Source organism: Electrophorus electricus, chromosome 15 (genome assembly GCF_041902795.1).
Source record: "Electrophorus electricus isolate QZ-2024a chromosome 15, ASM4190279v1, whole genome shotgun sequence".
Classification (NCBI taxonomy): Eukaryota; Metazoa; Chordata; class Actinopteri; order Gymnotiformes; family Gymnotidae; genus Electrophorus; species Electrophorus electricus.
In genome coordinates, this window is record NC_137511.1 from 2,926,833 (window position 1) to 2,939,376 (window position 12,544).

Consider the following 12,544-nt stretch of genomic DNA (forward strand, 5'->3'; position numbering starts at 1 on the left):
TAAGGTTGTAGTGTTAAGATTGTGTGGTAATGTTGTAGTGTTAAGGTTGTGTGGTAACGTTGTAGTGTTAAGGTTGTGTGGTAATGTTGTAGTGTTAAGGTTGTGCGGTAAGGTTGTAGTGTTAAGGTTGTGTGGTAAGGTTGTAGTGTTAAGGTTGTGTGGTAAGGTTGTAGTGGTAAGGTTGCAGCCTGCCCTTACTCGACATGCGTGACGTCTTAGTGAGACATGCGGCAGGCGCTGACGTCGTGAACCGGGTGTTTGACTCGGAAGCTTCGTGTAGTAGGCGAGAGGGAAGAAAATGAACGTCGGCTCCCTGCTCTCAAACACTATTTAAATATCTTAATAGCTAGCGTTGCTGGCGTGTAGCCTATGCACTCACTTCCTAGTAAAAGCCGTAGATCTGGAAACCTTCGTAACCTCGAAGGAAAACGGTCAACGTTGACGCTTCTGTCGAGTCTTCCAGCATTCAGGCTCGCTTCGTTCCCTTCGCAGTGTCGCCTGAATTATGGAAAATGCCAAATCTCCCGAGGAAAAAGGAGCGCCCACACACTACACAAACGGCCTGGTGAACGGATTTCATCCGTCGCAGTCAGGCGCCGGGGGCTGCAATGCTTGCAGTGCAAACGGAGGTGGTGGAGGAGGAGGAGGCGATGACAGTGGCACCAACCGTGGCGGTGGCCATAATGGTATCGAAAATTGCCACCATCTTCATCAGGATGTGCACAGCCATGGCTCGCCTGCCAAACGTTGCAGACTTCGGAGACGAATGGATTCGGGGAAGAAGAACAGACCCCGTAAGTCCTGCACCGTTTCAGTCCACTTGGCCTTTATTTGCTGGTCCCTGTTTTAAACAAAGACAGCGGTATTGTGTGTCTTAATGGTGAGCTGGCTAAATATTTTAAGAGTGGATTAGCTGGACATTTCATATGTGAAACGGTTTGGAGATAATAAATATTTAATACAACAATTGATTGATTACGTTACAATTAAGTATAAATGGTCTTATTTTTGAGGAAGGGTTTGTCGACGTCGACGTCCTCTCAGATCACATATAGACATGGTCTGTTAAGAGAATTTAATAACAGCCGGCAGCCAGGCCTTCCTAAAATTAAACATCAGTTCGAGCTGTTCTGGTCTGTTTCCACTATAATTTAAACGAGCCGTGAGATGTTCAGTTATTGAATTAAGACTAGACTATATATCTTTATCTTAACTAGATTACTGCACTCGGCTGTTCCGGATGTGGTAGCACCAAAAATATGCCAGCTACGTTTTTAAATAGCGCATGCTATTGACCTCCTCCGCTAATTGACTATAAATAAATGTTATTATTATTATTGACATGAAAACCAACACGGTAACATTTCACGGTCATGGTCCGATTAACAGGCTCGATGTTGGTATTTTTGCATTGTGTATAGTGTACCGTCTGTCGCACGGATCTGATTGGACAACTCGGATTCAGGCGATCCGGCAGAACGCGTCTGGTGTGAATGACAGGCGGTTAAACCAATGAGTTGGGAAGACCACTAAACTGGGGGTGGGTTAGACCAGAGAAATGATTGGATAGATGCACAAGACGCTGCAATTGGACTGATGTATGTCGTCTAACACACATGTGCAAATGTTAGTTAATGAGGACATGCGCACGCCATGTCTTCATGCATATGCTGAGGGTATATCAGACACGCTCAGCCTTCCTAATAAGAAGAATTTTGTCTTGCTTTCACATATCTTGCAGCTGACTCTAAAATAATTTTTATAATCTACTCCCTTCAGATTATTTTCGTTTAAAAACAATTGAGTGCTCGCCTGAAATCTGCATGAAGATACATTATGCATACATGCAGTATTGCATAGGCTGTTCCTTTAAGGCCAATGCTCAACAGAATTTCTGTCGATGTACAAATGTTGTCTAATATAGTAAATGGTGTTGCTGTGCATGTATCTATGTTTATTTATTTGTATCTTAAGGAATCATAAAGACAATTGTACATGGTATAAATAAACACAAAGGTGTTTTAATATGGCTGCATAGATGATGCTTACCTTGTTTACATGCTTGTGCGTGTGTGCGCGTCTGTGCCTCTTTTATTATCTTTTGTTCTTACAGCTGTAGAGTACTTTGCTCTCTCTGAGCCTCCTACCGAGGAGTAAATATACCTTTCACCTACACACAAACACACCTCTCAGTCTAGTGTTTCTATTGTAATAAGTTTAAGGTTCCTCATCAGATGCATTCTAAAAAAAAAGTCAGAAGAGATTGCCCACAGCAAACATAAGTGTGGTGACATAACAATCCGTGGTTGGATGTTAGCTAAACAACATGACATTTATTTCAAGACCAAAGGCTGTACTCCAGCTTTGTATTGAATTACATTATATTAACTGAATTTAATATTACAGAGAATGTGAGATTTGGTTAGTCCATTCATACTAATTATTATATATACTTTTTTTTTCTGTTGAAAATGGTCTCTACTATTGACATTGCTCCTACTCTGTCAGCCTGAAGGTTTGTATGTTTTCTCTGGGAACATGAGAGGGTTGTTCTAATGTACCCTTTGAACCCTTATTCTTGGCTACTGCTTTCTGTCTAACTGTGAAATTGTCTTCATATCGCTGTTACAGCAGCAAAGAGAGATATGTCTCACTGGATTATAGCACAGTCCTGATCATTCTTTAATGAACCCTGTTCTTCTGCCCTGATGATTGTTGCTTCCTGTGAAAATCTCTGCCTGTGGTGTTCTGGGCCGGAAAGATCGAAACAGCCAGAGCGTTGGCAGAAATTCAGAGGATTATTGTAATAGCTCATAGTCTATATATTAAATAATAATAACCTTTTCTCCAATCTTAAACATTGCATCTTTATACTCATGCCTGTTCAAAATAAGGGTATTTATGTAAGAACACAGACATGGTATCTGAAGGCTCTTTATGTGCAGAAAACCTTTTTTCATCCAAAAGGATTTGTCATTCATATTGTTAGGCAGCCCACACCCAAGCTAGTGTTACCATAACAACAAAAGGTTTCATCTTTCACAGGTTAATGAGAGTATATAGGTCAGTTAGCTAAAATGATCTCATTTGGTTTATTGTTAATTGTTACTGTGTGTTTTCAACAAGGAAAGGGACTAACGATGTCATGAAGACCTGGAACGAGCATTCTCACTCCATTAAGGAGCGTCAGGCATCCATCTCTAATGGCAGTTTGTTTTGCAGCCTTCCCCTGGTTCGGCATGGACATCGGCGGCACGCTGGTGAAGCTGGTGTACTTCGAGCCCAAGGACATCACGGCAGAGGAGGAGCAAGAGGAGGTGGAGAGCCTGAAGAGCATCCGCCGCTACCTGACATCCAACGTGGCGTACGGCGACGCGGGCATCCGCGACGTCCACCTCGAGCTGCGGAACCTGACCATGTGCGGTCGCACGGGCAACCTGCACTTCATCCGCTTCCCCACGCATGACATGCACAGCTTCATCCAGATGGGCCGCGACAAGAACTTCTCCAGCCTGCACACGACTCTGTGTGCCACTGGGGGCGGGGCCTACAAGTTCGAGGAGGACTTCAGGACGGTGAGTACTGGAAGAGAAGGGTCCACCATGGGTGCACTGGGATTTTTGCATCGTTTCACGGTCACACATAAGCCATAAGTGCAGAAAGCAAAGAGGGCAAATTTAGTACTCTGTGTACTCTCTCTATATATTCACCAGTTTTACCAGTCATGGCGGCAGTATCCTGTCAACACCTCAGCGTGTGCTGTGTTTCGCTCAGATGTGTGTTGTTCATTTGATAAGTTTGGAGAGTTTTTAGACCTAACGATGCTTCAACTGTTCTTCTGTGGGTGCATGCTGCCTTGTAGGTAGCTAATCTGGAGCTGCGGAAGCTGGACGAACTGGACTGTCTGATCCAGGGCCTGCTCTATGTTGACTCAGTTGGTTTCAATGGCCACCCAGAGTGCTACTTTTTCCAGAACCCCTCTGACCCTGAAAACTGTGTCAAGAGACCATGTTGCCTTGACAACCCTTTTCCCATGTTGCTGGTAAACATTGGATCGGGGGTTAGCATCCTGGCAGTCTACTCCAAAGATGACTACAAACGGGTCACGGGTACCAGGTAAGCGACCTCCACTCATGTCCACAGAAACACTAGTGAGCTCACAGCCAGTAACTGCCAGCTTCAACACAGATGTCAAATCTTCACCACTCAAAATGATATGTTGAAGGCTCCTTTTTTTTGGGGGGGGGGGGGGGGGGTAGTGACAGTTTCATAGTTTCCACTTTCTACCCACTAGCCGGGTGGATTTCTCCTAACAGGTGATAGATACCACCCTGGGTGGGTGAGGGCTAATGTATGCTTCCTCCGAGATCAAGATATATGAAGCCAGTCCCTGCATCTTAATTGCACATGCAGAATCACTGGGCACCTAAACCGCTTGCAGGACAGCAAGATTTAATTTTGTACATGTGACATAACAAACTTCTGCTACTGGCCAGCTTCAAGAGATGAGAGATGAACTAGGCCATCCAACCCACCTAGACAGCAAGGCAAATTATGCTTTCACAGGCTTTGCCTCCACAGATGGCTGTGGCATCTTGGGAGATCTCGAGTCTGACAGTGGTGTAATTTGGGAAATCCCATTTTTTTAAATTACATTTGCTACATTATAGTAATCATAATTGGACTCTGTAGTGACCCAGAAAATATGATTACAAAAGCAAAGGAAGACATCAGGACGGTGGCTCAGCTTCCATGTGCCTGGGAGTCCATAGCGAAGGGTTGAGTGCTTTCCCAGGGTTAAGGATTAGACAGTAGTGGTTGCTGTCTCAGTTTCATGGTGAACCATATCGCCCACATATCACACAACTCAAGTGATCTGTGGGTGGAGAAACCTAGAAAGGCTGAGTGATGTCATACAGATGAAACATTGGGGGAAGCGTTTGCTGCCTCTGTTTTCTCATGTGGTGACAATGTCCTGTGTATTGTCTCTACAGGATAAGGTCTGGAAATTAAGGGTGGGTGATATGATGGTATGATATTATCGTGATGCATTACCTCATAATCCTACTTAAATTTTCCATTGTTCTCTTCATTCAATGAAAAGCCTGTATTAAATCCTGACTACGGACAAAGAATCTCTCTGGCACGTTTCAGATATGATCCGCCTTCAAAGAGTATCATGCCTCCCACTTGACACAGGTGCTATATATTAGAATAAACTCACCACATGATTCAGTAGTCTTTCCATATACAAATACAACTTCAAATTGACAGCACTATACTCTTTACTTGACACAATGTCTTGAAAATATTATCAAAGCCTTGAAATAGATTAACAATGGTTACATTATCACAATCAACTACATTTGAAACAATGGTCTGATGTCTCAATTCCTCTTGTAAGGCCTCTTGTAACATAACTGTACTCATTTATCACCAAGTGTAGGATCTCTTTCAAAACTACTTATAGGAGGTAAAGAAAAGTTCTCTTTCAAAAACGTATCACTCTGAAAAATACTCCAGTTAGCCTTTATAATTTATTTAACTCTTTGCGCTACTGTGATGTATCTCATTACAAAATACACATTGTCATTAGTTGCAAGTGGAACTTTTCTTTGTAACAATTCACTGCTTTTCATATACTTCTTGTACAAACAGTTCCTCCAGTTCTTGTAATTTTGTTTCAGAATTCTGTTCTTCGTCTCAAATTCTACGAAGCGTTTGAAATTATATTATATACCAAAAGGTATCATTTCTATTATTTTGCCTGGATGAAAACTATTGGGCTGTGAAATGGTATTTCTCTCAGTTAGCTTCCTAAAAATAGATGTGCAAAATGCTGTTGTGTGCCGTGTCGGTAACATGCCGCCCATGTAATTTGCAGTTTGGGAGGTGGAACATTCCTTGGCCTGTGTTGCTTGCTGACTGGCTGCGAGACGTTTGAGGAGGCTTTGGAGATGGCAGCAAAGGGTGACAGTACTAACGTCGACAAGCTGGTGAAGGACATTTACGGCGGAGATTACGAGCGCTTCGGTCTTCAAGGCTCGGCCGTGGCGTCCAGGTGCGAAAGGATCCCTGGGTGCTCATGGCCTTCATGACGCTGCCTTCATAGAGGTGTTATGTCAGAAATGACTGCTTCACAGGAGTTCGTGTTCTCGTTTTTTTGCCCTTTAGTTTTGGTCACATGATGAGCAAGGAGAAACGTGATAGCATCAGTAAGGAGGACTTGGCCAGAGCCACTCTGGTCACCATCACAAACAACATTGGCTCCATCGCCCGCATGTGTGCTGTGAATGAGGTTTGGCACCTTTTCTTCATTCATAACATACGATCCCTTTCACCGCTATGAATCTTATTACTTAAACCATTAAACTTCATGCTTATTATTTAGATCAGATTTTAAGGCATATTATTCATTGAGGCATATACATTGAACCTGGATAGATAGATAGATCCCTTTTATTAATCCCAGAGGGGAATTGACAAATGAGGAATGGAGTTTGGATTCACCTGTGTTCCCTTTGAGTCTCAGGGTTTAACATGAGAGCCATGGTTATGCCACAAGATTCCACTTGAGACTTCATTTTCGTTGTTGATGTGAAGTGTATATGAACCACAAGTACACCTGACACCCCTAAGTCACCAGTACGAGCAGAAAAGCCCTCTGTGTGCTTTCAGCTTCTTTACAGTGTTGCCTTGTGGCATGGAGATCAAGCAGCATTGTACAGGGCTATCAAAGCGCACAGAACAGCAGCAGGAGCCACTGCAGTGCTCCTCCGCCTTCCCGAGCTGCTACTGTTTCTCACTCTCGCTCTTCTTGTGCGGCACAAAGAACACATCTTGTGCGTCGCAGTTTTGCTCTTGGATTGTTACGAAATGGCTTTTGTCACAAATATAAACAAATGGTCTGCCCAGTCCTCCCCGAAGGTACAGGGTTATCTGAGTTCAGTTAGAGTCAATTAAACAACAGTGGATTTAATTTAACACCGGTTTACGTTTTTTTTCCAACCAATTATGTTGTTAGTACCTGCATGCGGAGTGTAGATGTTTCATTATTATTCTTGCTATGGCAGCAACCTTCAACACCACAACAACTCGCAGCCAGATGGCAGTAAAACTTTTTATTTAGTCGCTGTGATGTTTAAAAGCATGTGTGGTAGAGCTCCTTTTTGTCTCTCATTAGTAACTAGGCTACTAGAATATTATAACAGGCTGTCCCTTTTGAATTTCAGAAAATCGAGAGAGTTGTTTTTGTTGGGAATTTCCTGCGAATCAACACGGTGTCGACAAAGCTGCTAGCCTACGCCATGGACTTTTGGTCAAAAGGACAATTGAAAGCGCTATTTTTGGAACATGAAGTAAGTTTTTTTCCTCCTTCAGGGAATGTTCACAAGTAGATTAGCATCTAATTTGACCAAATTAATCAAATTATTGACCAAATTCATCAATGTTTAATTGGTTTCTTGCTGCTATAACACCAGCCTGTGCTGCTGATGACGGTAAGGTATAGAGAGGTGATATACACATACACTGCATTTACAATTTACAAACAAAAACACTCTAATGTCAAAATGAAAACATTTACACAAAGTAATGTAAATTTAAATAAAACTACATTATGTAAAACAAGTGCTTAAACATCCACCCCCATCAAGTCAGTGCTTGACTTCAGGTCAGTAAAATTACAGTATTGGACATGCCATTCTGCTTTGCAAAACTCTGTCAGGTGTTTCAAGTCCAAATTCTCTAATGGATTGAGCTGTGGGCTTTGACTCGGCCACTCCAGAACATTCAGCTTGTTGTCTTTAAACCATTTCTGTGGTCCTTTTGCTATATACTTCAGCTCATTATCTTGCTGGAATATAACCCAATCCTCTGTCGGGTTTCCCTGTGTTTCTGTGTTCATTTTACCCCCTACCTTCACAAGCCTTCAGGAGCAAACTGCTGAGAAGCTGCCACCACCATGTTTCATGGTGGTAATGGCGTATTTGTGGTGATGTGCAGTGTTTGGTGTCCGCCAAACATAGAGGCTTGTCTGATGGCCTAAAAGCTCTGTTTGGCCTCATCAGACCAAAGAACCCTTTTCTGGTTGACCTTGGAGTCTTCTACGTGCCTTTGGGCAACTAGTAGATGAGATTTAAAATTTCTTTCTTCAGCAGCAGCTTTCTTTCCCATAAAGCTTTGGCTGGTGAAGAACCCAGACAAGAGTTGTCGTATAAAAATTTTCTCCCATTTCAGCTGCTGTAGCGTCTATGTCCTTCAGAGTAGTCGTAGGTGTCTTGGTGGCTTACCTCACTAGTCTCCTTCTTGCATGGTCACTCAGTTTGTGAGAACGATCTCTCCTGGAAGATTCACACGTTTCATATTCCTTCCGTTCTTAATGATAGGTTTATTCAAATTCCATAGGATGATCAGTGACTTGGAAGTTTTTTTGTATCCATCCCCTGATTTCTACATTTCAACAACCTTTTCTCAGAGGTTTTTTTTTTTTTTTTTTTTTTTGTCTTGTCTTCATGATGTATTTGTAGCCAGGAATACTGATTAACCAATCACTGGACCTTTCAGACAGAGGTGTCTTTATACTGCAATAGCTTAAATCACATTCACTGCACTAATGTGATCTCCATTCCACTAACTGTGAGACTACGAGCACCAGTTACCTGGGCCTCAGTTAAATTAGGTCAGTCACTTTAATGGGGTGAATATTTATGCAATGATTACTTCTTATACATTATATATATTTTTAATTAATTGACATTACTTTGTAGAAATCTGTTTTCACTTGGACATTAAAGATTTTTTTCTTGTCTAAAAAGCCAAAATGTATTTACCATGATCCCATATTATATGGACCAATATTATATGGAATTATATGGACCATGCTGCTGTGTGCAGGGTTATTTTGGGGCTGTTGGTGCTTTCCTAAAGCTATTGAAGATGACCGAAGACCTCTGAGGCGTTTAAGGGACTTGGAAACTGTCCACCCAAAAGCTGCTTTGAGATATCAGGAAAACCTCCTCCCATAAGAAGGAAGAGATGCACCGATTGTGTCAGATGTTTAGGATGACGCCCACATCCTCCTTCCCTGCTCGCAAGCGTAATGCCAGCCTGATCATGATACATGAAATGGGTTTGGAGATTCGTGTGTATTTGCCACTAATAAGGAAGCCTCTCGAGGTACAGTCTACTGTAAAACCAAAACATTTGTGATCGTAGACCATGTCCTACAAGCCAAATTCTACTGATTTTTAGACTTAATGTCATATTTCTCCAAGTCAGTTTTTGTGTAGTGTGTTTTAAATGAATGGCCTGGAACATGACTTAGAAGTATAAGATTCAGTCTGGTATACAGAATTGTCTCTGTTCTAAGTCAGGGCTCTAATGTATTATCTGTTATTAATATGCAAAAAATATCCTTTGTGACTATGTAGGAAAAAAAAAGGTTTCTGTGAGATTTTGGCCGGTTTTCGTCTGTTTTTTTTTAAAAAGCCCAATAAGTAAAATTCATACATGAGACTTAACATCACTGGAGTTGCTCCCAGTTTACACATTGTGAAAACCACATGGCCAAACATTTGAATACCAGTTAACCCATCATATGCAACGATGAAGGTGATTCCAACACTAAAATGTAAGCATTACTATTACCACCCAGTACCCACAATACCCTTCACACTTAGCTCAGCACTGTGGTCATGAGACATGGACTTCACCCTCATCTTACAGTACAGGGAAAAGTCTCAATGTTTTATTTATTGGGCTTTAAAACTTAACTTTGGAAAATGACGCTTCATAAATCAGAAACGGCTTGTACAGTTTACAGTATTAGTCAATACAAGTTGAACAGATGGAGAGACCTGTATCTCTTTATTAATTTATTTTTTTCTCTTTGCCCTATTTCTCTGTGGGTGTGGGTTGTGGGAGGCGAGTCCATCATCTGCCAAATATTAGTGTGTTAACCCAAATTGAGACTTTGAGACCAGGTTGGGGACCAAGCTTTCAGTATTTACTGAACTACAGTTAATTGGATTGTTCGACTAATATTAGAGTGCTGATTCATTTCTTGTGAGGTAGATGGTATGCATCAGTTCTGGTAGTGTCCCATGGTCTGAATAATGAGCCATTCGCTGAATGAGCCACTCCGCTCACACGACCATTTCCTTTTTACCTTTGAGATGGACTTACACTGTAACATATGTTTTGTTTTTTTATTTGATTATATATTTAATCCATATTTTGCAGATTGTATCATTTTATTGATTTATATTTGTGGCATTACATTCTATCTGTGGTATCGTAGCTTCACTTGAACCTGCAGATGGAGCCTGTAAATGTGTCTCCTGCCTTGTCTTCTGTTTTTTCCTACAAATGCCTTCATGGTCATTTTGTCACGTCTCATGTACTACTCTGAGAGAAGCCCGGCATCATGTCCCTTTAAAACAACAACGTCTACTTTTTTACGTTCTTTCTTCAAAGCCACATACAGAGAGGAGAGTAGGCCTCTGCCAGTCTGGACATGTCCCTGCATACTCCTGCCTGCGAGTTTTGAAACTGTGAGGTGTGTGTTAAGGGTGGAGAATCCCATCTAACTGAAGGGGAGGAGTTGAGCCTGTTGATCTGGAAGAGATTACAGGCCAGGGTAAACATGCCCTGCAAGTAGGACACTGAAAAATCCAGAAAATGTGGAATTTCCAGTCATTAAGACATTGGGTTCTTGAACCTAATGTCCTTCCCAGGACTGTCTCCATTTCAGAATTAGCCCAGAATGTGGTGAAACTTTAAAACTACCTCCCTGTGTGTGCAGAATTTTAACACTGCATTGCTGGTCTATGCGTTTTTACCCATCTGACTTGATGTACTGACTTGGTGTTTTAGGCAAATTTACAGCTGGAAATCAAACTATTCATTGTGAATTTAGTCACTAGGAATATTCTAATATGAGAGCAAATTCCTTTTGGAAATAATTAGAGGTTCCTTTACCTGTAGTTCATCAGCAGCTGTCATCAATCACATGGTTATTTCTATTAAAAATCTTTCATACTGTGTTATGCGTATGCTCTCAGACCTGTATCATATTGAAAGCACTTGGGTTCCACACGCGGTTTGATGCCACTTGGACACAAGTGCTCCCTGTCACATATGGGGTCTTGTAACCACGCGTGATGCGTGATTTCCCTCTTCATGCTACTGTTTCCAGCTTCTCAGGCTTCGGAATTGCCTTATGCAGTCGGTCACCCTTTTGACTCGAGTACCTGCATGTGCACAGTGGCAGAGTCTAGCGCCACTCTGAGCCACTACTGCAACTCTCGTGTGCGACGGCGTGCCTTTCGCTGACGAAGACCAGACTTTTGACCTGTATGTTTCATTATGTTCTCATGTTACACCCGGAAGTCACCGATATTGCTAAAAAAAAAACAACAAAACAAAAAAAACCCTGTTGGTTCTGAAACATGCTGAATTAAACTGGTCTGTTTGTATTTGTTTTTCTGTTGTTTTGGATTGTTTTTTTGAATGCATGTGTTGGTGCATACTGTCCTCAGCTCTGAGCCACTGCAGACAATAATTACTGCAATAAGACTAACCAGTGTGGGACAAGTAAAGACACTCCAGGCCTCCCCATTAATGTTGAATATGTGCTTTCTGCCAGGTCCCTGTCTGCTTACTGCATGAATGCTGGGTAGCAGCATTCTGTGCTCAACAACGCTCTCTTTCATTCATTTATTTATTTATTTTTTTCCTTTTTGTTAATCAAAGAGTCTGATTTATGTTTTTTCTGATCGGCCAGTTTAGTTATACCTTATGCATGTTCGCTTACCACACTTGAAAGATTCTTACATTAAATGTTCTCTCAGCCTGCACTTGTTTTTAATAATACACTTTCATCATTTGCATTACTAGTCATGAATGTCATATTAATCATGTGTGTTCATGTGCTTGGCCTCAGATGTGTTCCATGTTTAGCCAGATTTGAGTTCCGCCACTAACAGGATGTTACTGTACAGTATTGTCATTCCAGCACTGTGCTGACAGTATCACTACAGCAATGTGTTTTGTGTTTACATGCTGTAAAGGTCCGTGACTTATTTATGTCCTGATTGGAATGATGAGCTCATTCCAGCCTGCTCTGAAAATCATGACAACCTTTTTTTCCCCTCTGTTGTCAATAAATCTTGTGAATACATATTAAATGTGATTAATTATGCAAACTGTGATTTGTGATTTTGTGTGTGTGTGTGTGTGAGAGAGAGAGAGAGAGAGAGAGAGAGAGAGAGAGAGAGTGAGAGAGTATGAGGGAAAAAAAAACAAACGTGGTTGCTCCCAACAATGTGTGTATGTATTTTTATGTATATACCTATTTATGAAAATATATACATAAAAAGACCTCCTTTTGAGTCACTACCCAGCAAAGATATTACTGTGTGGACTAGGGTGCCGTGAGTAACTAAGACAAATGGATCAATTCATTCAATACTGTCGTGTCTCAAATTTCACAAATGTCCAAAATGTTTCAAAGTTTGCTCGTGTCCATAAATTTAAATAAGTT

The 12,544-nt window shown here is 41.5% G+C and overlaps 1 protein-coding gene across 1 annotated transcript; it reads left to right on the forward strand.

The window, feature by feature from the left end:
- The first annotated feature begins 229 nt into the window (after positions 1 to 229).
- pank1b (pantothenate kinase 1b) lies at positions 230 to 12,206 on the forward strand. Its single transcript, XM_027013468.3, has 7 exons — positions 230 to 794; positions 3,223 to 3,575; positions 3,863 to 4,116; positions 5,885 to 6,061; positions 6,175 to 6,298; positions 7,233 to 7,358; positions 8,896 to 12,206. The coding sequence occupies exons 1-7, from the start codon at positions 506 to 508 to the stop codon at positions 8,953 to 8,955; spliced, it is 1,383 nt and encodes a 460-aa protein (XP_026869269.1). The 5' UTR covers positions 230 to 505; the 3' UTR covers positions 8,956 to 12,206.
- Positions 12,207 to 12,544: the final 338 nt, after the last annotated feature.

Bases quoted from the DNA above. Each gene is read 5' to 3' on its own strand.
- pank1b (XM_027013468.3), top strand. From the start codon at position 506: ATGGAAAATGCCAAATCTCCCGAGGAAAAAGGAGCGCCCACACACTAC. The intron at 795-3,222 runs GTAAGTCCTGCA...TTTGTTTTGCAG, and splicing joins GGGGAAGAAGAACAGACCCC to CCTTCCCCTGGTTCGGCATG. The intron at 6,062-6,174 runs GTGCGAAAGGAT...TTTGCCCTTTAG, and splicing joins GGCTCGGCCGTGGCGTCCAG to TTTTGGTCACATGATGAGCA.